General features: G+C 39.3%; 3 protein-coding genes across 3 annotated transcripts in view; 1 reads left to right on the top strand and 2 right to left on the bottom strand.

Moving 5' to 3' along the window:
* Window positions 1-1,200: 1,200 nt before the first annotated feature.
* On the bottom strand, window positions 1,201-2,933 carry LOC127548161 (zinc finger protein 665-like). The gene is made up of 3 exons (XM_051975417.1): window positions 2,922-2,933; window positions 1,842-2,658; window positions 1,201-1,721 (listed from the first exon to the last, which is right to left on the bottom strand). Exons 1-3 carry the CDS (start codon window positions 2,931-2,933, stop codon window positions 1,201-1,203), a joined length of 1,350 nt encoding a protein of 449 aa, XP_051831377.1.
* On the bottom strand, window positions 2,899-15,526 carry LOC127548150 (uncharacterized). The gene is made up of 8 exons (XM_051975406.1): window positions 15,212-15,526; window positions 14,710-14,836; window positions 12,204-12,558; window positions 10,315-10,724; window positions 6,692-6,774; window positions 5,071-5,197; window positions 4,125-4,226; window positions 2,899-3,364 (listed from the first exon to the last, which is right to left on the bottom strand). Exons 1-8 carry the CDS (start codon window positions 15,524-15,526, stop codon window positions 2,988-2,990), a joined length of 1,896 nt encoding a protein of 631 aa, XP_051831366.1. The 3' UTR covers window positions 2,899-2,987.
* LOC127544970 (zinc finger protein 501-like) overlaps window positions 15,105-24,861 on the top strand; it is a 26,176-nt gene continuing 16,419 nt past the window's right edge. Inside the window, exon 1 of the mRNA XM_051971961.1 lies at window positions 15,105-15,140. The gene's annotated coding sequence lies outside the window, so the exon portion shown is untranslated. The remainder of the gene's footprint in view (window positions 15,141-24,861) is intronic.

Raw genomic sequence — 24,861 nt, 5'->3', positions numbered from 1 at the left:
AAAAACTGTCCCTTAAGGAACTGTCATTTTAAATAACAACATTATTCTCCTGGTCTCACTTGGGATCAGTTTTACTCTTTTTTTCTCTCTCATTCACCATAATCTAATCTGTTTCAAAGTTCTGTGGGTTCTATATTCCCAATAACTTTCATCCATTTTCTCTCATTGCAATGATCATCTCTTTTTCCTCTGATTATTGTAATGATCTATCTAGTTTTTCTGTCTCCAATCTTTCATTTCTCCAATACATATTTCACATCAAATTCCAATTCAAACACTTGCTAGATGTGTGAACCCTGAGCAAGACACTTTAGCCTATAGTTTCCTCATCTCTCAAAGGAGAGGATTGCACTTGATGGATTCTAAGATCCCTTCCAGCTCTAAAACTCTGATTTTACAATTTTATTAATGGATTTCTCTTACTATTCTTCCACTCAAAAACTTTCAGTGGTTATTTATTGCCTATTAAGTAAAGCTGGCACCTTGTTTCACAATTCTCTTTCAAATATTTCATCATCCAAGCTGTATTATTCACTGTTCCCCATTCTCATATTATCCTCTTCTGTCTTTGTCCATGCCTTTCCAAAAGCCCCCTTTACTTGATACCTTCAATTGTTGAAGTTTTTTTCTTCTTCAAGAATTAATTCCATTCTATCTTCCCAACTTCCATGAAGACTTCCCTAAAACCCCAGAAGATTTTGTCATCTCTCCTCAAACTTCCCACTTTACATAGAGCTCTCCTTTGCACTCACTCTGCCTTACACTACTCTTATTTGCATTTAGCTTATCCTTCACTCTATTCGATTATGAGCTTTTTGACAGTAGTATTTATCTTTGTATTATGTGTGCCTAAAGCATATATCTATATAGACAAATGTCTTCTGCCATATATAATGGACAAATTTATCAAATTGAATCTAATTCTCAGAGACACTCTTTCTTCAATTTACCTCCATTTGAAAGATGAAAACAAACAAACAAACAAACAAAAATCTGAGGCATAAGAACACACAAAATAGTAAAGTTAGGGCATAAATTCAGGTCTTCTGACTCCATTGCCAATGTTCTTCCTATTACAACCCATTAAATTATAACAGGAGAACCCATCCATATCCACTACACCAGTAGTATTCTTTTCACCATTTATTCTCTTTAAATAAGGAAATATGTATAACTGAACATTTTCTGCATTAATCACATTCATAAAATCTTTTTTCCCACGTGAAGTCTCTCATGTCTTTTAAGGCTTTTGCTCAAGAAAAAGGATTTTCCACATTCATTGCATACAAAAGATTTTTTTCCCATATGAATGAACTGATGTTCAATAAGAGATGAGTTATAAGGGAAGATCTTCCCACATACTTTACATTCATAAGGTTTCTTCCTATCATGAATAAACTGATGATAAATAAGGCAAGAATTCCTACTGAAGGCTTTGCCACATTCATTACATATATAATTGTTCCCTTCTGGATGCATTCGCTGGTGGTAAGACAGACCAGATTTTTGAATGAAGGTCTTCCTGCATTCATGACATTCATAGGGCTTTTCTCCAGTGTGAATTCTCTGATGTTTATTAAGTTGAGTTCTCTGACTGAAGGCCTTCCCACACTCCTTACATTCATAGGGTTTTTCTCCAGTATGAATTCTATGATGTTGACTAAGGGATGATCTGTCACTGAAGGACTTCTCACATTTGCTACATTCATAAGGCTTCTCTCCTGTGTGAATTCTTAGATGTTGAGTAAGATGGGTGCGCCTACAGAAGGCTTTCCCACATTCTGTACATTTATAGGGTTTTTCTCCAGTATGAATTCTCTGATGTTGAGTAAGTGATGAACTTCGGCTGAAAGCTTTCCCACATTCATGGCATCCATAGGGTTTTTCCCCAGTATGTATTCGGCAGTGTTCAATCAGGTGTGCTTCAATACTGAAGGCTTTTCCACATTCATTACATTTGTAGCCATTCTCTCCATGATGGATAACTTGATGGTGAATAAGGCTAGACCTCTGACTGAATGTCTTCCCACATTCATGACATTCATAGGGTCTCTCTCCAGTATGAATTCGCTCATGAACAGTAAGGTTTGTTTTCCGACTGAAGGCTTTCCTACATTCCTTACATTCAAAAGGCTTTTCTCCAGTATGAATTCTCTGATGGTTAATAAGGGATGAGCTATCCCGAAAGGCTTTCTCACATTCATTGCATTCATAGGGCTTTTCACCAGTATGAATTCTCTGATGTGGAGTGAGACGGGCTCTCTTACTAAAAGACTTTCCACAATCTGTACATTTATAGGGTTTTTCTCCAGTATGAATTCTTTGATGTTCAATTAGGGATGAGCTATCACTCAAGGCCTTCCCACAATCTCTGCATTCATAGGGTTTTTCGCCAGTATGAAATCTTTCATGTCTATTAAGTTGTGTTCGGGTCCTGAAGGTTTTCCCACACTTATTACATTTATGAGGTTTCTCGCCTGTATGAATTTTCTGATGTTGAATAAGATACGGTTTATGGCTAAATGCTTTTCCACATTCAGAGCATTCATAGGGCTTTTCTCCAGTATGCTTTCGGTGATGTTCAATGAGGCTTCCACCAGTATTGAAGGCCTTTCCACATTTGTTACATTGATATGGTCTTCCTCTATGATGAATTTTCTGGTGGTGAATAAGACCAGACCTCTGATTAAAGGACTTCCAACATTCATGACATTCATGAGATTTTTCCCCAGTGTGAATTCTCTGATGTACAGTAATGTTTGCTCTCTGATTGCACACTTTCCCATATTCTTTATAATCACAATGTTTCTCTCCAGTATTAATTCTTTGTGGTTTTATAGGGAATAAGCTGTGGCTAAAGTCCTTCCCAAATTCATCGCATTCATAAGATTTCTCTCTAGCATTTATTTGATAATGTTCACCAAGTGCAACATTAATACTGAAGACTTTCCCACATTTCTCACATTGGCAGGATTTCTCTTTTCCATTTAGTGTCTGAGGTGTGTAAGGGTTGTATGATAACTGAAGAAATTCTCGCATTCATTATGATTCCAATATTTTGTCTGTTTGCAGATGTCCTGATTGAAGGTTTTATCAAATTCATTGCATTTATGGCCTTTCTGTGCAGTGAAATTTTTTTTGTTAGTCAGTTGTAGGAAATAATTTTCCTGGGAATAATGTTTTCTTTGAGTCTCTCCAATATTCTCCTTTTGGTTCAAAGATCTGCTCCCCTGTTTAAGAGCTTTTCCAAGCATATAATCCTGATTGAAAACTTCTCTGTTGAGTGTCTCCACCAATCTCTTTGGTTGACCTACTTCTTCATGATTTTGAGGTGATTTTTGGGTCTGGCACTTGGTCTCCCAGTCTGGAAAAAAATTAAGAATCATAAGAATTCTGATGTTGGAATGAATAGAGGGAAAGACTTCAGAAATTTACTCCAACCCTTATGGGAAAAATTAATCCTTCATTTGTAACATGGAATTCATATGTCATTTGAATGGGAAAAGCTTTTAGAGATTTTTAATTCAAATGGTACGGATATATCCATGGTTGTTTAAATCAAATAGTGCCTAAAACAAGGCACGATACACAATTCTAATTGTAAGATTCTATGACTGGTAAGGGAGTACAAAGAAATTTAGCTTGCCTTTCCCAGTCATAAGGATAGGATTTTTATCCTACAAAAATTTCTGCAAGGGAATTTTGTCAGAAAGTCTCTTGCTAGCCTGGCGAATGGCCAGAATGAGTTGCAGGTTTCCAAGAGTATTTTGGGATTTCTTTTACTTGATTTAAAAAAAAGTATCAGATATCACTGTTTCTGATGAAAGAGATAGGATTTTTCTTTGTAAAAAACTGAGGCTCAGAGGATTTACCTAAGGCCACACAATGAGTTACCTTGTGTATTCTGATAGGGAAGAACTACTGGGGAAATATTTGTCTTTCTCCCGACACAAAAGTCACAGAATCTTAATTAAACACTATTCTTGATTTGGTGATGACCAAATCCAAACTTTTGCACATCATGCATATCCAATATATTAAAAATGGTCACATTTCAATGAATAGGTAGACTGGTAGTTGTAAGGACTCATCTGTGAATGGAACATATTCACCAAAACAGGTACCTTCTAAGATCAGTCCTTTTTCAGTTTCTTGAGGATAAGGCATCTGCAGTTCTTCCCCCTGCTCCAACCAAGAGATCATGACTGGTTTGGAATCCACAAGTCCTGTTTATCAAGAAACAAGAGAACCCTGTTTATATAATAAATGGAAAATGAAAGGATTCAGCATTGTTTTTCAAAGGGGGTGGTTGAATGGTTCACGTGGAAGTGATACACAATGAAGAGTACTCTGCCCTTGATCTTAGAAAATCTGGGTTTCAGTCTGGTTTTGTCACCAGTTCAACATATTACCTAGACAAATCAAAGAATCATCCAGTCTTTGGAAAATAGAAGGGGAAAGAATAGTTCATTCATTCAAACTTGCTCTGAAACATGAATTTCCCCTAACCATGTATCATAAATGGTTAATCTACCTTCTATTTAGACTCAGAATAATAGGAAAGTTGAAATGGGCTCAGAGACCATAATCTCATATTTACAACAGGCATAATGTAGTAGAAGGGATATTGGATCGAGACACAGATTTGAGTACCATTGTATGACTTTCTTCTACCCTTGGGCCCCAGCTTTCACATCAGATTAAATTATCTCAAAGTGCCTTTCTAATTCTAAGATTCTATAACTGGTAAGGGAGTACAAATAAATTGAGCTTGTCTTTCCCAGCCATAACGTTAGGATTTTCTATCATACGAAGATTTCTGCAATGGAATTCTGCCAGAAAGTCCATTGCTGGCCTGGGGAAGGGCCAAAATGAGTTGCAGATTTCCAAGAGTATTTTGGGACTCCTTTTACTTGATAACAAAGATCAGATTATCATTGTTTCTGACTAAAGAGATTAGGATTCCTGGAAGACTGAACTGCTTTGTCTAAGCATAGTGGAAGTCAAAAAGCATTTAATAACTGGTATCCTCAAAGGTAGACCTGATTTACAAGGGAAAAGTAACCTTACCGAGGGAGACCAGGTTCCTATAGTTCTCCAACATCACATCCTTGTAGAGGTCCCTCTGAAGAGAGTCCAGGTGTTCCCATTCCTCTTGGGTGAAGTTCACAGTCACCTCCTTGAATGTCACTGCTTCCTGAAACACAGATTTCTGCTGGCTCAGGAGCCATCCCCCAACATGTCCTTAGTGGATTAGGCTGGAGTTAATAGCACTCACCTGGGGCAAGGAAGGTAGATATAATATAGTATGGCATAGTGGAAAGAGTGCTGGGGTTTGGAGTCAGGAGACGACTGGTTTTGAATTCTATTTCTGATACATACTGCATGTGTGACCATGGGCTAGTATTTAATCTCTCTGACTTAGCTGTAAAATAATGATGATAATATCTCAAATGCCCATTTCATATTGTTTCAACTGAAATGAACTATTAAAGTGCTCTGCAAATCTCACAGCCTGATGTAAGCACCATTCATTATTATTATTTCTTCTGGATGGATTTCTGCTAGAGCTAAAAGTGTTTAGAAGGGAAAAGTGACCTGAGGCAGATTATTATTGGCATCTCTTTCAAAATTAATCAAGTTCTGCCATTAACTTACTAGGTAAACTTCAGCAAGTCATTTGAGTTACTCTGCCTTAGTTAACTCATTGATAAAATAAGGATGTTGAGCTAGAACCTTGTAATGCTCTCTCTAAAATATAATGTTCTCTGTTGAGGTTTTCTTGGGGTCACTGGAGGCAGCCCTCGTTTTGGTTCAGTAATCACCACACAAGTAGCCAGGGGTTAAAGTCCAAATCCTTTATTGTCTCTTTCCAAGTCTTGTCTCCTTTCCTGGGGCCTGGTTAGCTTTCTTAGAGGCCTATCTCTCTCCTAGGTTCCGAGAGCTTGAGCTCCTGCCGCCAGTCCTTTGCCTCTGCCAGCTTCTGCCTCTAGCTCTCTCCGAATGTCCATCTTGGCTAAGGCTCCTAGCTTATATGCCCCACATTGAGTATACACCAATCATTATATCACTATGAAACCATTATTTGTTGTAGGATTAAATCAATGCTAAACTGGATTTAACCATTGTTTCCTCAACTCCACTTAGTACCTTGTTTCAAGTTCTGGCTAATAACAGAACCTTTTCTTTCTTTGATAGAAATAGAAGTAGGGCTCAGAGCCACATTCTCAGACATTGAGGCAGAGAGTGTGAACCCAATCTTATCAGAGTCCTTTGTTCAAAGAAGCTAATATTCCAGAATACTCTCTTGTCTTCTGTTCCCTCCTAACCTCCCTAATACCAGACATACAATGTATAATATAAATTCTATATTCTAGACTTAGACTGGCTCTCAGAGATCATTTATTATAATTCAAAATAAGAGTATTTTTACAAAGGATACTATATAGTCCAGAGAGAGAAAAAGTGTTACATAAGAGGTCACATAGCCTTGAACTGTGATCTCCTGACTCCCAATTTCTAGATTTTTTTTCATCAAAATATGCTGACTTCTTTGGAGACATAGAAATTTGGGACTTGGGCTCTCATTGGGATTGTATTGGAAAAGAGACATTCAAGAATAAAGAAGGGAAACACGTCCATGCTTGGGGATATGGAACATGCAGGCTAAATGATGGAGAACCCAACTTACCCAGGAAGTGACAGACTTAGCAACCATTGCCTCTTCTTCTGTGTCGCAATTTGCGGGAACTGAGGACTTCAGAGACCATGGAGCTATTTGAGAGAAAAGTTATAATGAAGGCGAGCACTGTAGTCTTGTGTCTTCAGATTCCCCAGGCCAGAAATCCCTTTAAACATGTTTGTAACCAACCTTAGGCTCTTCAGAAATGTGACTTGAGATTTGGGTTCTGTCCCTGGACCATGAAATGGATTATGGCATGAAAAGTAGTGTGTTATATATCAAAATCTAATAGGAGAGACAAGACAGGGAAAGAAATTTCTGATTGCCTAGAAACCAGAATATGAAAAATACAGAGAAGTCAAATACATATGAATTAGGAGAGAAACCCCATTCAAGGATATTAGGAAAGGCTTCCTAAAAATGGCAATATCCAAACTATGAAAAGAAAAAAAAGAAATAAAAGACTCCAATAGTTGGTAGACATTGAGGGAGAAGAGAAGGTATTCAATGTATAGTGAGTAATGATAATAAAGGTAGGAAGATAAGAGAGAACAATAAGGCATCTGGGGTAGTGAGTCTCCAGTCTAGGTTAAAGAGAACCTAAATATGTGTGTATGGGGGATGGGAGAAGCTGGGGAAGCTGGGTGATGGCAATTAAGTGTGAGACTGCTGTAAAAGAAACTTGACATGATATTGGAAACCTGGCCTTTGGTGAGAGTTGTGGCACCCTAAAAAAATACAAATGAGACATTAAGAGAGAAAGTAGAAGAATGGGAGATGGATTAGATAGTGACATTGGGTGAGGAGGCAGTTAGGTATTGGGGAGAAGAAAATAAGCTCAGTTTGAGATATACAGGTGAAGTTATATAGAAGGTGTTGGAAAATCCAGGCATGGAACATTAGGTAGAGGTTAATAGTAAAGATATAGATTTAAGAATGATTTGTATAGAGGTAGTAATGGAATACATGGAAATGAATGAGTTAACCAAGGAAGAATAGAGAAATAGACCAAAAATTGAACTTTGCAAGATACTCACATTTAAAGAATTAGGAAGAGGATGAGTCATAGGGTGATAAATTTTTCAATGACAATGGTGCAGGAATGGAAATATATTTAAAAAACACATATATCCTGTATCAGATTTTTTGTTATCTTGGGGAGGAGGAGATAAGGAAGAAAAAAATTGGAACTCAAAATCTTACAAAAATGAATGCTGAAAATTATCTTTACATGTAATTGGAAAAATAAAATACTAGTGATAATGATTCAGGAAAGCTGTAGACTAAGGCAGGGAGAAGTGTCAGCAAAAGTTGGAGAAAATGAATGGTCATCAATACAGTAGGATCTATTTGGTAACAGTTACAAAATATTAAAGAAGACCAATGGAAAGGACTAGACAAAGATAACAATTTTAAAAATTCAATATTCAATAGACCCCAAAACATAAAATACTTATGAAAGACTTCTTTATTTGATAAAAGTTGCAGGGATAATTGGAAAATGAACTTGCAGAAATTAGGCCTAGAACAGTATCTTAAACCATATTTCACAATAAATTCAAAATGGATATATAACCTGAAAATTTTAAATAATACAATACATAAAATTATAAGGTCATATATTTTTCAGAGGTATGAATAGCAGATGAATTCTTAATGAAACAAGAGTCAGAGGGAGGAAAAAAAGATAAAGTAGACATTACAAGTACATGAAATTGAAAAGCTTTTGCACAAACAAAATCAACACATCTAGAATAAGAAGGGAAAGAGTAAAATCTTAAAGGAAGCCAAGGAAAACAGGAAATAATGGTGTAAATGCATTACAGGCACAGGAGACAGACACTTAAAAAACACTGACCAAGAGATATCTTGTTTCATCTAAGAAACATCAAGGCCCCTGTCCTGGATTGTGAAGTATAGAGATGAAAGTAAAGTGCTAGAAGATTGGAAAGGTATTAAGGGGCTAGGCTGTGAAGATCAAAAAGGGACTTTATATTTGATCCTAGAGATAATAGGGAGTTACTAGAATTTAATGGGAAGGGGTAACACAGCATATGTGTGCTTTAGAAAAATCACTTTATTAACGAAGTGAAGGATGGATTAGAATAGGAGAAACTTGAAACAGAAGGTTATTGCAATTGTCTAAGAGAGAGATGATAATGGCCTGACATAGGACTGTGATTGTGTGACTGGAAAGAAGGGGACCTACAAAAGAGATGGTGAAGGTAGAAAAGACTTCACAACAGAATGCTATACAGGGTAAGTGCAAGAGGAGTTGAGAATAACATTTAGGTTGGAAGTCTGGGTGACTAGGAAGAGGATAGTAGAAAGTATCCTTGACAATAAGAAAAACGATAGAAAGAGGTTTGGGATGGGGAGAAAATCATGGATTTCTGCTTTGAAAATGTTGATTTTTGAGATGCCTATAGGACATCCAGTTCAAGATCTTCAAAAAGCAGCTGATGATGGGAGACTAACTCAGGGAAAAGACAAGGGCTGAATATACAGATCTAAATCTAGATATCTGATTATATAGATTTGCATAGAGATGATTATAGAACCCAGAGGAACTGATGAGATCATCAGGTAGGATAATACAGAAAAAAAGAAAAAAGAAAAAAGAGACCAGAACAGATTCTTGGAGGAGACTCTCTATGGATAATGGAAATGACCTACATGAAGATAAAGATGAAATGGAATGGTCAGACAGTTACAAGGAGAATTAGGAGAGAGAAATGTCACAAAGACAGTATTCCTGAAAATATTCAGAAGAGGGTGACCAATAAGAGAGTTTCATTTCGCGCTTTGTAAATTTGCCAAGATGAAGGATGGGAATAATCAAATCTGAGGGGTTGTGGAAAGAAATCCACTAATACATTGTTGGTGGAGCTGTAAATCTGTACAAGCACTTTATAAAGCAATTTGTAATTATGCAAACAAAATGGTCAAAATGTCAATATTTTAGGGCAGCTGGTAATGCAGTGGATAGAGCACCTGCCCTGAAGTCAAGAGGACCTGAGTTCAAATCTGGCTTCAGACACTTAACACTTCCTATCTCTATGACCCTGGGCAAGTCACTTAACTCCAATTGCCTCAGCAAAAAAATAAACAAACAAATAAATAAATGAAATGTCAATATTTTTGTTCCTAGAGATTCTAATGTTAGGCATATATTTCAAGAAGTCCATTGACACAAAGAAAGACTCCATGTACATTAAAATATGGACATCTATGTGACATAGTGGATAGAGTGATAAGCCTAGTCAGGAGAATCTGAGTTTGAATCTGGCCTCAGACACTTAACTGAACTGTGATTCGAAGTCAGTCACTTAACCATATTCATTTCAAGTTTTCTTACCCATAAAATGAGCTGGAGAAGGAAATGGCAAACCATCTCAGTATCTTGGCCAAGAAAACCCCATCATGAAGAGTTGAAAATGACTAAACGATAACAATAAAAACAACAACAAACCCTAAAATATTTAGAGTCATATATTTGTGGTGTGGTGGCAAAGAATTAGAAACAAAGTAGATGAACATAGGATAGGGGAAAGCTAAATAAATTATACTATATGAATGTGATGGATTATTGAGTGGGTATATTTTCCTTTTCCTAGACTTGTAATTCTCACCTCTTTCCTGAAGAATATGAATCTTATCTTCCACAGTGATTCCTCTCTGACATTCATCTGATCTCCTGACATTGCTGAAGTCCTGATTCCCTTGGACAGGAACTTCTCCAGCACCAGTGGTTCCTGGGTTTTCTCCTCCTTGTGCTGCTATAGTTCTAAAAAGAGGTCCTGGGGAACAGTGGGCTTTCTCCTGGCTTCCCGGAGGCTTTCTCTTCCAATTCCATTCTCTTCTCTTCTCCATTTCAATTCTAATTTCTGAGGAATGTGGTCTGACCTGTGGACCCAGGATGTGGGGCCTCCGTGGCAGTGGGTCTTGAACTGGAAGCTTTTCTGAGTTTCTAATGTGAGTCTGAACCACAGGAAGTCCTCTCTCAGAAGTCTCAGGCTGTGCCCTAGAGAACTGGAGGCCGCTATGAAGCAGAGAGAGGAGGAATCAACTTGAGGAATCATATACCTATCCTGCAGACCAATGCCCAGTATTCTTAGAAGAAGGCTGAAACCCTGGAACAACAACCAAAAACCCCAACTCCACCACGTAACACGGAGTTGGGAAAAGCCCTAGACTGCTGCTTCTGACTTAGCTGTGCAGTATTAGGTAATATACTTTCACTCAGGCTTTATTCTCCCGGCTCACTGCATAAGAGGGCTGGACTAGACAGCTTAGCTCTGTTTTTACAAAGCATTGTCACACTGGGCTAGTTTCTTCCCCTCTCTAAACCTCAGATTTCTCCTCAGGTTGTAGCTATATTCTAACAATTAGAACTGTCCAAAGGTGAAATGTATTGCTTTGTTCCTTCTCACTAGATGTCTTCAAACAAGCCCTCGTCAGGTATATTGTAGAGGGGTAACTTTCAAGTAAAGATTGGATTATTGTGGCTCTGAGGCCATTTCTGAATTTAAGATTCTAGTTCCAATTGTTGATTGACATTTGCATTATTAATTGACTTCTGTTTGTAAGATGTGACTATATAGATTCAGAAATGTTAGGGCTGAAAAAGACCATGGAGATTATTTAAGACAATCTTCAGACAGACGTGACTTGTGAGGGACTTATGGGGAACTTTCTACAGGGAAACTCCTTCCACAGATATAGATTGTTTTCTAACATATTTTTTGAGGGTTGTCTGGGGACATGAGGGGCTTAAATAGCTTATCCAAAGCCACAGAGCTAGACTGTGCCAGAGGAGGCCTTGAAATTAAATTTATACACCAAGTGCTTGCTCTCCATTCACCCTATCACATTGCCCCTCATTGTATTATAGAATATTGCATCAATTTATAGAATCAGTTAAATTGGAGAATTTCAACAATCCTGGAACAGAAGAAGAAAAGTCAGTAAAGGAGGCGAGGGCTTCTAGGACAGTAGTTTAACATTAATATTGGTGGGCAAATGTAACAATGTCACAAGGAAAAATTAAAAAATAAAATAAAATAAAAGACTGCAGTAGGAGTCAGAAGACTTGGCGTCTTCCAGAATAAAGCCTGTTCAAACACTTTCTGTGCCTATTTCCTCAGCAGTATCTTGCTCACAAAGGTAGATGTCGTTATTTTCCCCTCCTAAATGCACACACTGGGAGAGGAGCCCCGAGTTCGAGTGCTCCCTCTGACACGCGTGCGCAAAGGCATCACTGAGTCTCGGTGTTCCGCGCACCTCGGACTCTCGGACAATCCGCACTGGCAGAGGGAGGGCCCTCCCACGGGAGTCTCCCATCGCCACGTCCCAATCCCGACTAGTCTAGTTATTGCTGATGATGTTATTAACACTCCCGCCCCTTTCCCACTCACCGCACAGCCCCTTCTCCAGTTCCTCTCACTCCCCCTCCCACAGCCGCGTTCCATCTCTCTAGCCCGCTCCCACTCCCCTCAGCTCCGTTTCCCAGACGACTCACCCGTGCCTACACTCCCAGCTAGCGGGACAAAGCACTGGTCCATCAGTCAGGCCCAAGAGCAAGTACGCATGCGCTAGAGACGCTACCAGCCTACATTTCCCGAAAGCGTAGGAGATTGGTCGCGCCTGCGCCCTGCTCAGAAGGGTGGAAGTGGAATTGTGGGAAATGGAATTCACGAGGAAGAATTCCGGCGGTAGGGGGTTGGGAGGAACTCCGACTGCGCAGGCGCTCTGTCCGTCTATCTTTGGGGCTGAGGTGAGAGTGCGGCAGCAGTAGTTATTATCGTTTCCTCTACTCGGAGAGTGACACTGCGTGTGAATCAGGCGATCTCGGAAACAGATGGTTTTAAACAAAACTAAAAGGAGGTGGAGGTCTCATGTTTCTCAGTTTGACATTTAAAATCCGTGACAATCAAATTTCTGCCAAACGTAGGTTTTCTGCTGGTAAAAATATAGCACCCCAAAACTACTGGGGGGAGGGACGAAATGGGGGGAGTAAGGGAAAGGAGGGAACAAGCATATATTAAGCACCTACTACGTTTTACTATTACAAATATCTCATTGGATTCTCACAACAATCTAGGGAGGTAGGTGCTATTGCTAGCCCCATTGTACAGTTGAGGAAACGAGGGCCGGCCCAGCATCACATCTGGGAAGTGTCTGATTTAGGATTTAAACTCGTCTTGCTGATTGCAGGCCCATTGGGCCACCAAACTGGCAATGGGGCTTTGTAGATGACAAATCTGGTTGATGTACCATACCTTGTTTCCTTAAACTTTTGTTTTCCTACAATTTTATATTGAAGTAAAGCCAAAGAGTTATATTGGGAATGCTGAGTAAACAGTTTGGGAGGAAAGATAGACTTAGCTTAGCTTTTGAGTACTCTGCCTTTCGTTGTTAGCTGGGTGTGGAGGTTTTGTCTTAAGAGGGGGTCAATCACTGAACTGTAGGAGATTGGAACTAAGATGGCCAAGGAAGAGAAACTCCAAATCTGGATGACTAGGAATCAGAAGCCAATGGAGAGCAGATATCCAGCTGCCACCAAGTACCAGAGCACCTGCAGAACAACTCCTGGCAAGTGAGAGCAAGGTTGGAGATGCCCCAGTCATCACTGGGCAAACTTAAGTGAGAGCAAAGCCATGATGTCATATCTATAATACTATACCCTCAAAAAAATGGGTTATCCTTTCATGGGTGTGTCCTGGTCATGTTGAGTGATTTCAGTCATATCTGATTCTTTGTGACTCCACCTGGGATATTCTTGGCAAGGATACTGGAGTGGTTTGCCATTTTCTTCCCTATCTTATTTTACAGATGAGTAAACCGAGACAAACAGGGTTAAGTAACTTGCTCAGGGTTACACAACCAGTAAAATCAGATTTGAACTCGAGAATAAGTCTTCCTGATTTCAAATTCAATATTCCATCCACCATGCCACCTAGCTGCCTTATGTATTCCTTATATATAATTTTCCTTATGTATAATCCCTATGCATGATCATTTTCCCCGTGTCACCTCTCATATTTCTCAAGTGCAAAGTTAGAGAATCCACCTTAGATACTCATAGGGACTATTTGTGTCCAACTTGTGGCAGAGTATCCTAAGCTCCTGTTGATCTGATCAGCCATTATCAGTCGCAATAACTTGACTCAAACATAGTGATGTTATTTTGGTTCTCTTAGAGAATGAAGGACAATTATTTTCCCCATCAAATGGGCATATATTTGTGGGAGTATGATTTAGGTTTGAGGGAAATGTTCTAAAATGCTATTTTATTAAATGCCTTTGAAGTATTTGTATTCTCTGGCTGACTAGAGATAAAGGAAATACATCTGTGAGGACTTGAGTTACAGTTCTTAATAGATTTGGACCTAGAAAGTATTCTGAAATCCATGTCAAAGATGCTTTTAGGGTTTTTACATTTTTTCTCCTTCCTATCCATTTTCTCTCCTCCATACCTGGAAATTACTCTATCCTCAACTTAATATTTTAGATTCCTTAGCTTCCTCAAAACTTAGCTCAAATAAAAGGCCTATTCTGAGTCCCCTGTTACTAGCACTTCTAACCCACTTATTGCAAGGTGTGGACATAGACATATAGACCTCAGCCCTAACTACAGGGCTGCCTACACACAGGGCTGCACTGACTATAATGTCCACATCATAACAAACACATTACTTTGTTTCAGCCTACTCTTCTTCCTGAAAGCAAAGAAAGCGCTGGGTCCCTGAGAAGCCCTGAGCTAAGATCCGCTTCGTGTCTCATTTAAGCTGTTTTCCCTCTCTGGAATGCCCTAGTTTACCACCTCCACTTTGAAATCCCTAACTCCCTTCAAGCTTCAATTGAAGTGTCAACTGCTTTAAGAGCTTTTGCCCCAATTGTTAGCGCTCCTTCCTTCCATTACATTGCTTTCTATTTCCCCAATTATTTTATGTGTTATTTTCCCCTAGCAAAACCTAAGTACCCTGAGAAATGGTTCATTTTGACCTGCTATGTATGCATTGTACTTAGTGTAAGTGAAATGACATTATTGCAGGTATTTGGAAAGGAGACCCGCAAAGACTTCTGGGAAATGGAGTCGGAGACTGGATTCGAGGGCAGGTAAAGTCGCAAGAGAAAGATGGGTTCCTCTTGCTGTTCAGGGCAGGATATGCAATAAGCGCTCAATTAATTAATCAGCGTCAATTGCTTGCGCCATTAGGGAGAGCGCTTGCTCATAGTAATCTCTGGACTCCATTTCCCAGAACATTCTGATACGGTTCTGCTCACATCACCCGTACCAATCTCGTTTTCTAGAAGCCCTCCGCAAATGTCAGTTTGCTCTGGTCGTTTTAGAGCGCGATGGGTTCTGGGAATCATAGTTCAACGGCTTAGTCCGCACAGGCGCAGTAGTCTTTGGAGCCAGAGCTCGGCTCTTTGTTCTTCTGGCGACTGGAAGGTGAGTCTTGTCCCAGATAAATCCTGGCTCCCCTTGCTGGCTTGCTCCTAGTATCCCATATCAGGAGTTACCGGCTTGGAGACAGAGATGGATCGGGAAGGTTTTAGATGAGGCGGTTCCTTAGGGATGGATGGGTGTGGAAGGGGATTCCCGGGGGTTAGGGGAGAGTTTGGCAGGGGAGGTCTGACGTCAGCCCCCCCGCTGTGAAGAGACTTCGAAGAAGGGCGGGGCCTGCGGAGCTGAGAGGGCCTGACGTCAGAGACCGGGCAGGTCCTGGGAAGGGATGCTGGACCCCGAGTTTCTCCTGACTGCTTGTCCGAGCCTGGATGGGCGTTGGGAGGAGCTGCTTCAACGTCTGGGATTGGGTGTAAGCGCCCTATACCCATGTGACAGTGTGTATTTGACTGCATCATTATCTGGAGTTCTGGGTTGGGTTCTAGGCGCCATATTTTATGAAGGGCGTTGATAAACTTGAGTGGGTCCAAAGAAGGGCAGCCAGTATGGGGATGGAGATCATGCCATCAGACTCAGTTTGTGGGAGTGGGAATGTTTTTTGCCTTGAGAAGAAAAGGGAAATGGGTTCTAGAGCAGGATAATTTGAGGAGTTGGCATTCAAAGCTCTTCCTCAGTTAGCCCCCACCTTCTTACACCCCGCCGGGTCTTCGATCCAGCCTCCTTGTTTGTCCTCCAGCAGGACACTCCGCTTCTCCAGGCAGTTTCTCTGGCTGTGCCTAGATCCCTCTCCTTGCTTAGTCCATCTCGTGGCTTCCCTTGTTTCGTTCAAGTCCCAGCTAAAATCTTACCTTCTACGGGAAGCCTTTTCTGAGCCTCCTAAGACTAATACCTTCCTTATATTGATTAACTATTTATTTGTAAATAGCTTGTTTGTACATAATTTTTTTGCATCATTTTTCTCCTCCATTAGAGGGCAGAAACTTTTTCCTATCTTACCCACAAGACTTGTCACTCACTCCTTTCTATTGATTATCTCCTACTTATCTTGTTTGTACATAGTTTTTTGCATCATCTATTAGAGGGCAAGAATTTTTTTCTGCCTTACCCTTAAGGTACTTAATAAATACTTATTGACTGATAATATATACCAAAGCCTCTTAGGATCTTCAAGTTGCTTTCAAAACTTAGATCATTACATCTACAATAGATTTTTACAGATGTCCACAGCTGCTGATAGCCACTCTCCCAATTATTTTGTATTTATTTTGCATATATTTTATATTCATTTATATATTATACATAGTTTCCTAATCAATCCACAAGCATTTTCTAAGTGCTTACTCTGTGGCAGTAATAGTGCTGGGCAATGGGGATACACTGCCTTCACAAAGCTTACACAATCTAATAGAATATAAAACAATGTTTAAGGATAAAGATAATTGGAGGATTCAGTCAATAAACATTAAGAGCTTTTTCTGTTGCTAAATGTTGGTGATACAAAAAGAAGAAAGACAATTCCTGCCCCCTAATTACAATCCACCAGGACAAGTCAACAGGCAAACAAATACATACAAAGCCAGAGATGGACAAGATAAATAGGAAATGGCTGACAGAGGGGAAGGATGAGAATTAAGAGGGGTTAAGGAAGACATCCAGAGCAGAAAATGGAGACTATTCTAGGCATGGGGGGATGGTGGGGAAAAAATGCTGGGAGATGGAGTGTCTTTAAGGAACAACTAGGAGACCCAAATCACTGGATGAAATAACTGGTGGGATGTAAGCTGTTAGAGGACTAAAAAAATAAAGGTGGCTAGGTAATGGAGCCTTTGAATGCCAAAAACAACATAATCTTAGAAAGAAGATACAAACATTAAAGAAGCTTAGGAAAGGCTTCTTTCGGAAGGTGAGATATTTTCTGGGACTTGAAGGAAGCCAGGGAAACCAAAAGATAGAGGTGAGGAAGAAAATGCCTGCAGTTGGGAGATGTTCCTCCTCATGTGCAGAACAGCAAGGACACCAATGTTGCTGCATGGAAGAAGACAGGAGGTATGTGGAGAGGAGGAACAGGAACACTGGAAGGGGACCAAGCAAAAATCAGAAGATTTATATTTGATACTGGAGGTAATAAGAAGCCACATCAACAACTGATTGGAGGCTGGACTGGATCCGTAGGGGAAAACTTAAATCTGAGAGGCCCCAGGCTACTGCAGTAATCCGGGTGGGAGGTGATAAAGGCCTGTACTAGAAAAGTGGTCATGTAAGAGGAGAGGAAATATTGAGAATTAGTATCAAGGGAGAAACAAGAAGACTTGGCAACAAATCGGATATGAGGGGGGTAAAATAAGAGTTGAGGATAGTACCTAATTATGAATTCCTCCCTAGAAGATGTATATATTTTGAAGTAGTTGAATAGAATTTCTCTCATTGTTGCCTCCTAAGCCTGATAAGCCCTTGACATGATAAGCATTTAACAATGCTTGCCTGTTCATTCAATCTATCTATGCCCTCTATCTAGCTATCTAGCTATTCATTCACCCATCTATCTATCTCTATCTCCTTCCATCTGATTATTCTCAGAACTTTATAAATTTTATAAAAATATTGATATTTTTGTAGATTTATTTTGTATTTCTATTACTTTACTCAAGTCATTAACCATTGATTAGTTTGTTTTCTGCTTCTCTGGGGTTTCCTAAGTAAAACATAATGTAATCAGCATATCATGATAATTTTACATATGTTTTATGTTTGTATGTATTAATTGTTAACAATAATTAATATTTACATACTGCTTACTGTGTGCTAAGTGTTGTGCTAAATGCTTTACTGTTATCTCATTTGATCCTCACAGCAATTCAGAGGGATAGGTACTATTATTATACCCATTTTACAGATAAAGAAACTGAGAGAAAAATAGGTTAAATGACTTGCAGTCTGATATCAGCAGCATACATCTAATAAATGTCTGAAGTTATATTTAAATTTACATATTTCTGACTTCAAGCCCAGAGCTCTGCTCTTGGCACCACATAATACCCCTACTTACATATTGTTTCTTTGATAGAATGTAAGCTTCTTGAGGACAAGAACTGTTTTATTTTGGTTAATATATATCCAGCACCTATCACATTAGTTATCAGGTAAATAAATCTTAGATAAATATGCCTGCTGATTTACTATGGATTAGATGTATTCTGCATGGACTTTTTGTTAGAACTCGTATAAGACAATGTCATTTTGTGAGGAAAATAATTTCAGTTTTTTGGAGGGAGGATTTTCAATAGTATTTTATTTTTTCAAATACATGTAAAGATAGTTTTCACCATTCATTTTTGTAAAATTTTTGTGTTCTAAATTTTTCTCCTTAATTCCTCCTCTCTCCAACACACCAAGCACTCTGATATAGGTTAAATATGTGCAGTCCTTTTAAGCATATTTCCATATTTGTCATGTTTTAGAGACATCAGACAAAAGAAAAAGAAATATAAGAAAGAAAAAAACAAATAAAAAAGTGAAAATACTATGCTTCAATCCATGTTTAGTCTCCATAGCTTACTCTCTGGATGTGATTGGCAGAAAATATTTTCTAATATTTAGACTTGTCCAAAAGTGAAATAAAGTATCTCAGCTGATTGTGGGTTCTCTTTCCCCAGAATTCTTCAAACAAACGTTTATTACCTCTTAGAACCATTGATCTTGAATGGCCATCAGAAGCCATTTCATCCAACCCCTCATTTTATAGATGAGGAAATTGATGTCCAGAGAAGTTAAATGACTTAGCCAATGTCATAGGTCTGTGTTAGAGGCAGTTTTTGGATTCAGATCTCCTAACTCCAGAGTCAGTGCTCCTTCCCTTGTACCACCTGGAATCTTCTTCAGGTATGGATTAGACAAAGTGATCTCTGAGGTCTCTTTTAGCTCTGTGAATCTGAACTCATTTCAGGAACTTGATTTGTGCTGTTCAACGGATCAAGGTCCCCAACCTATTAAAGGAGGACAGGGGATAAGACCTACTATTTCATTGGTGTAGGGAATTCCTAGCTGAAGAATCTGTACCATGGTAGGTTGGCATCTTCTCTGCAATTGATTCAATAAGAAAATAAATTATTTGTCCACAGTCACGCAGCCAGGCAAGAATTAGAATCCCAGTCTCTTTGGCTTCAAGGATAGCTCTCTATCCACCATGCCATATGGTCTTTGCTAAAAGAGATGACTTCTTTATTGAATCATAGGATTATATATAGTTCTAGGATTTCAGGACCAACCCCTCATTTTGTAGATAAGGAATTGAGACCCAGAAAATTTAAGTGCCATCCCCAGATTGTAAACAGCAGAACTGGCATTCCTACAAGATCTCAGACCCTCATTCCCCATACTGTTTCTACCATATCACAGTTGTTTGTAATGTTCTTTGAACAAAACTTTTTTTAGAATTTTTACTGTAGCTTTTTGTTTTTACATCGCACAATCAGTCATTTGTATATGCTCTATTTTTTTCTCTCTTATATCACTTGGAAGAAAAAGATAAACAAAAATAATCTCTACTGTCTAGCTCAGAGGTCCTCAAACTATATAGCCTGCGGGCCAGATGGGACACCTGAGGAAGATTATCCCCCTCACCCAGGGCTATGAAGATTCTTTATTTAAAGGCCTACAAAATAAAGTTTTTGTTTTTACTATAGTCTGGTCCTCCAACAGTCTGAGGGACAGTGAACTGGCCCCCTATTTAAAAAGTTTGAGGACCCCTGGCTCTAGCTTTTGTAGTTCCCTTGCTACCTCTGCAGGAGGAATATATCTATCTGATTCAGCTATTCAGAGAATGGCTTCCTTTTTAGTGCTGTATTTATATTGTTGCAGACATTATGTATATTATTCTCCTGGTCCTGCTTATTTAACTCTGCATGATTTATGGAAAGCTTCCCATGTTTCTTTGAAATTTCATATTCATAAGATCATAGAACTAGATCTAGAAGGGAACCAAGTATGGGAATACTTAGATATCTATCCCAGGTCTCATAGTTTAAGGATGAAGAAACTGAGGGCTATGGATATTGATTTGCCAAAGGCCTTACTGGTAACCAAGCATGCATTAGAGACAAAATTTGAATTCAGGACCTCTGAATCTAGGAACAGTACTATTCATTGTTCTAACTGCACAAGTCTCCCATTATATTCCTATAACACAGTGTGTTCACCCCTTTTCCATTTAATGGCCTTCTACTACGTTTCCAATTCTTTACTTCCACAAATTAGTACACATTGAAACTTTTAAAACTTGTAAAATTAAATATTTGTAAATGTCATTTGTTTTTTAAATCACTTAAAAGTTCTCCTTGCATCCCTTTTTCCTCTCCCAAAGAGCTAAGAATAAAAAAAAGAGAAAGAAAAAAGAGAGCAAAATTTCAGCAAAGCTGATCAATATACTTAACAAATGACATTATTATATATAATGTATCACATTTGTGATTCTCCTGCCTTTGCAGTGGAGCAGGGGGAAATGTTTTCTCATCTCTCTGAGCCTTTCTGGTTTTGAGTCCCTTGAGCTACATCTCTGTGCCTAGGATTGGTATCACCAGATCAATAGGGAGTACTGGCTTTTCTTACCACTAAACTAAAATTCTAAATTGTGTTCAAGAATAGTAGGACCAACTTACACCTTAACCAGAAGTATAGCAGTCTGCTTATCCTCCCATTGCTCACCCCCATACTTCAGATTTTTGTATCATCTTGGCCAGTTTTTTGGGAGTGATTTGCATTTCTCCTATTATTAGTGATCTGGAGCCTACTTTCATGTGGTTATTGATAATTTACAAGCATTATTAACTTGGTCAGGCTTCTACTACTTGATTGGCAGTGTACCATTTTGTATGCCTGTTGGCTATGATATGATAAAGATACTGGATTTAGAGTTAAGTGCAAGGGTTTGAGTCTTGCCTTTGCTTCTGACTTAGAGCAAATCTCTCCATAGAATCACACAGTCTCAGAAGTGGGAGAGATTTTAAAGTCGACCAAATTTGGCCTCAACCTGAAAAAGAATTTTTTCTACAACAACTTGAGATCTGTGGACTTTGTTATTTGAATTTTGATGGTGTAGTTCAGTTGGCTTTCTTTGTAGTCCTTTGCATTTCATCCTGTGTGTTTAAACCGTTCTGAGAAAGGGTCCATGGGTTTCATCAGGTCCCCAAAGGGATCCATGGCACAAAAATGGATGAGAAACCTCGTTCTGCAACAACAAGGAAAGGTCATACACCTTTGGCCTAAAGATGCCCAGTGAGTGGTGGTGGTAAGGAGGCACAAACCCACTACCTCACAGAAACTTAACCAGTCCAAGTTTTAGTAATTAATCCTTAGGAGCTCTTTTCCCTCACACCACGCTTTGTTCTGCAGCTTTCACCACTTGCTTCTAGGGGTTAGGGGACAAGACCCGAGGTTGAATCTGGCTCAGACCCTTATTAGCTCTGTGACCCGGGGCAAGTAACTTCACCTGTTTGCCTCATGTTTCTCAACTGTAAAATAGGGCAATAGCAGTGTTGTGGCAAAGATCAGATGAGACTATGTGCATAAATTTGTATAAAGTGCATGATTCATAGTGAGCACTATATAAATGCTTCTGCCCTCTGGGGCTAAACTGAACTGGCTAATCCTCATTCACGTGAAATCCTTCAGATACATGGAAAACCTGTGTCAGCTGAGCCTTGGGCTAAATATGCTCAGCTCCATCCCTCCTGTGGCAGGCCTGACTGGCCCAGTCATCCTGCTCTTCTTTCTGTGGATGTTCTCCAGTTTAATGAAGTATTGTGCCCTAAAATGTTGTGCCCATCCAATTCTGCAAAAAGTGATGATGTCCTTCACACATAAGTCTTCCCAGGTCCACTGGGATGGTCGATCTTAGCTCTGACCTTCCAGGGCTTCCCTTTACTCATCTTCAAATGCTATGCTGCTGTAAGAGATGTGTTACCGAACTAAACTCATCTTGTGCTAGTTTGTACATCTAGGATGTCTGCCCATCTCTGCAGGGCCCAGGTTTGGAATGTATGATGGTGCTGCTGGTCCCCTCCTGCTGACGCTGGCTTTTGGTGGGCTCTGTAGTGGCTTGAGCTTGGGGGCACCAGAGACAGGGAGATTGTCGGTGTGGGGGAGACAGCTGAGCACCAGGACAAAGGTCCCAGTTAAAGTGATATTGTATTTGGTGTCCCCATCCTGCCTCTCCTCCCAGCTTAAGTCCCACAGGAAGATGGAAGAAGATTGCCAGGGGAGCAAGACTGAAGCCAAGAAGATCCACCTCAAACATCCTGGGCTTCCCGGCAGAGACGGATGTAAGAACAGATACGGGAGCTGTTGGGGCTGCCACAAGTTTGTTCGTCTTCTGTAGGAAACAGTTCTTGGGCAAAAACAAAACACTTGAGATATGTCGAGGGCTGACTGTGGAGGACTTGGCTGAGGCTTTCTTGCTGGAGGAAAGATGAGAATTAGAAATAGGATGAGGTGGGTGTGAATCTGTCCATGTATCCTTGTATGTCCCAGCGTGACCTATGACTCTGCCCTCTAGGTTGGGTCCCACAGTCATAACCATCCAGTTTTTGTCATGCCCAAGTTATGGAAACATCCTCTTTTTTCTTAATTAAACTGAAACAAGATTAGTTTTTCTTTTTTCTTTTTCTTTTTTTTAAATAATTTTTTATTGACAGAACCCATGCCAGGTTTTTTTAACAGCATTATCCCTTGCACTCACTTCTGTTCCGATTTTTCCCCTCCCTCCCTTCCTCCCTCCTTCCCTCCCCACCCTCTCCCAGATGGCAAGCAGTCCTTTACAGGTTAAATAGGTTACAGTATATCCTAGATACTCTTGTTGCACAGGAAGAATTGGATTCAGAAGGTATAAATAACCCTGGAAGAAAATCAAAAATGCATGCAGTTTATATTCATTTCCCAGTGTTCGTTCTTTGGGTGTAGCTGCTTCTGTCCATCCTTGATCAATTGAAACTGAATTAGCTCTTTCTATCGAAGAGATCCACTTCCATCAGAATACATTCTCAAACAGTATCGTTGTTGAGGTATATAATGATCTCCTGGTTCTGCTCATTTCACTTAGTATCAGTTAAGATTAGTTTTTCAAAGGGTTTATTTGTGCTTAGAAACTAAGAAAAAAATTAACCTGTATTATGATCCAAATAGAAACATGGACTTTGTAGCTTCTTTGGATGCCAGATTACATTGCTGAGTTTGCCATTTGTTCAAACCTTAGGCCTTTCTCCCATGAACTGCCCCACTTCCAACTTGGGTGGTTGTTTTTTCTAGCCAGAGGATATGATTTCATAGGGAAGTTAGGTGGTACAGTGGACAGAGCAATGTCCTGGAGTAAAGAGTCAAAAGTACTGAGTCAAATCTGGCCTCAGACACTTTTAGGTGTATGACCCTGGGTGAGTCATTTCACCCTCTTCACCTCCATTTCCTCATCTGTAAAATGAGCTGGGGAAAGAAATTGCAAACTTCTAGTGTCTTTGCCGAGAAAACCCCAAATGGGATCACGAAGAGTTGGACAAGACTGAAATGACGAAACAACGACAACAATATGATTATATAACTTTCTTATGGAATTTTATCTCCTTCCATAGTCTATTTTGATACCTCTTCATGGCATGGAGGTAATGTCAAATTTAATGGGGAATGCCATCCAAGAGAAAGGTTTGTTCCTGCTGTCTGAGGATCAGCCTAATTAAGCATGGAGAGCCTCCCTAATAGGATATTAGTCATTTGGTCATGAATTCTTTGGTATCAATAACCAAATAATCCAAAGGCTCTAGTTCTGTGCCACCCCTTCCCTTCCACTAAAAAAAGGTAGCAGAGAGTGCTAAGGATCATACCATTTGTAGACAAATTTATATACAAATATGATAATTATTGGTATCCTGAGACCAGAGGGCATCTAAACAGAAGGATGTCTAGTAGTCTCCTTTGGGAGAGAGAATGAAAGCAGTAGTGGAGTTGGTTGACTTGTGCATGGTTTTATGGAACAATTTATCTTACTGTGCAATGCTAATGATGAGCATATTTGTAAAGGAGGGACCATCATGAAGATAAGAGTTTATGTGCCAATATCTATTGCAGAATATGATAATGTAGAAAAATTCTAATAACTTGGTAACATTCTCCCAACCAAATCAAACACATACTTGATATTGGTGATTTCAATGTGATGTGGGGCTCAGGTGAGAACAGGAAAAAAAAAAAGCCACTGGAAAACATGATTTGTGATTGAAACATGAAACAAGCCAATGGCTTGTAGATTACTCAAGAAATTTCATACCTATATATCAAATACTTCTTCAAAAAGAGAGTCAAAAGGGCTAATTGGATATGGAGAACACCAAGCATACAATGAAATGGACTATTTTACCAGGTAATATATAATCAGTGGTATCAGTTAAGCAATAGCTACATTAAATGTTGAAATCAGTACCAAATTAGAATAAAGGATAAATGTGAGAAGACAATGATTCCCAATATGAATATTAAATATTAATAATTTAATAATGAATATTTAAAAACTGCTGACTCTGAAAAGTGAGAAAAGAATAAAAGTAAAGACATCGAGTTTGATTATTTCTTAGAGAAGTTTTAATAAATAAAAAGTCAGTGCCATAATGTGGAGACTGAAGGAGCTCAGGACCTGCCTCAGCTAGGGAACATGCTTGTCAAATGGATAGACATGAAAGCTAAAGACCAAACCAGTTCCACTTCATTTACAGAAAATTCTGCAAATGGC

The sequence above is a fragment of the Antechinus flavipes genome, chromosome 1 (genome assembly GCF_016432865.1).
Source record: "Antechinus flavipes isolate AdamAnt ecotype Samford, QLD, Australia chromosome 1, AdamAnt_v2, whole genome shotgun sequence".
Lineage (NCBI taxonomy): Eukaryota > Metazoa > Chordata > Mammalia > Dasyuromorphia > Dasyuridae > Antechinus > Antechinus flavipes.
This window is presented reverse-complemented; position numbering and strand designations above follow the sequence as displayed.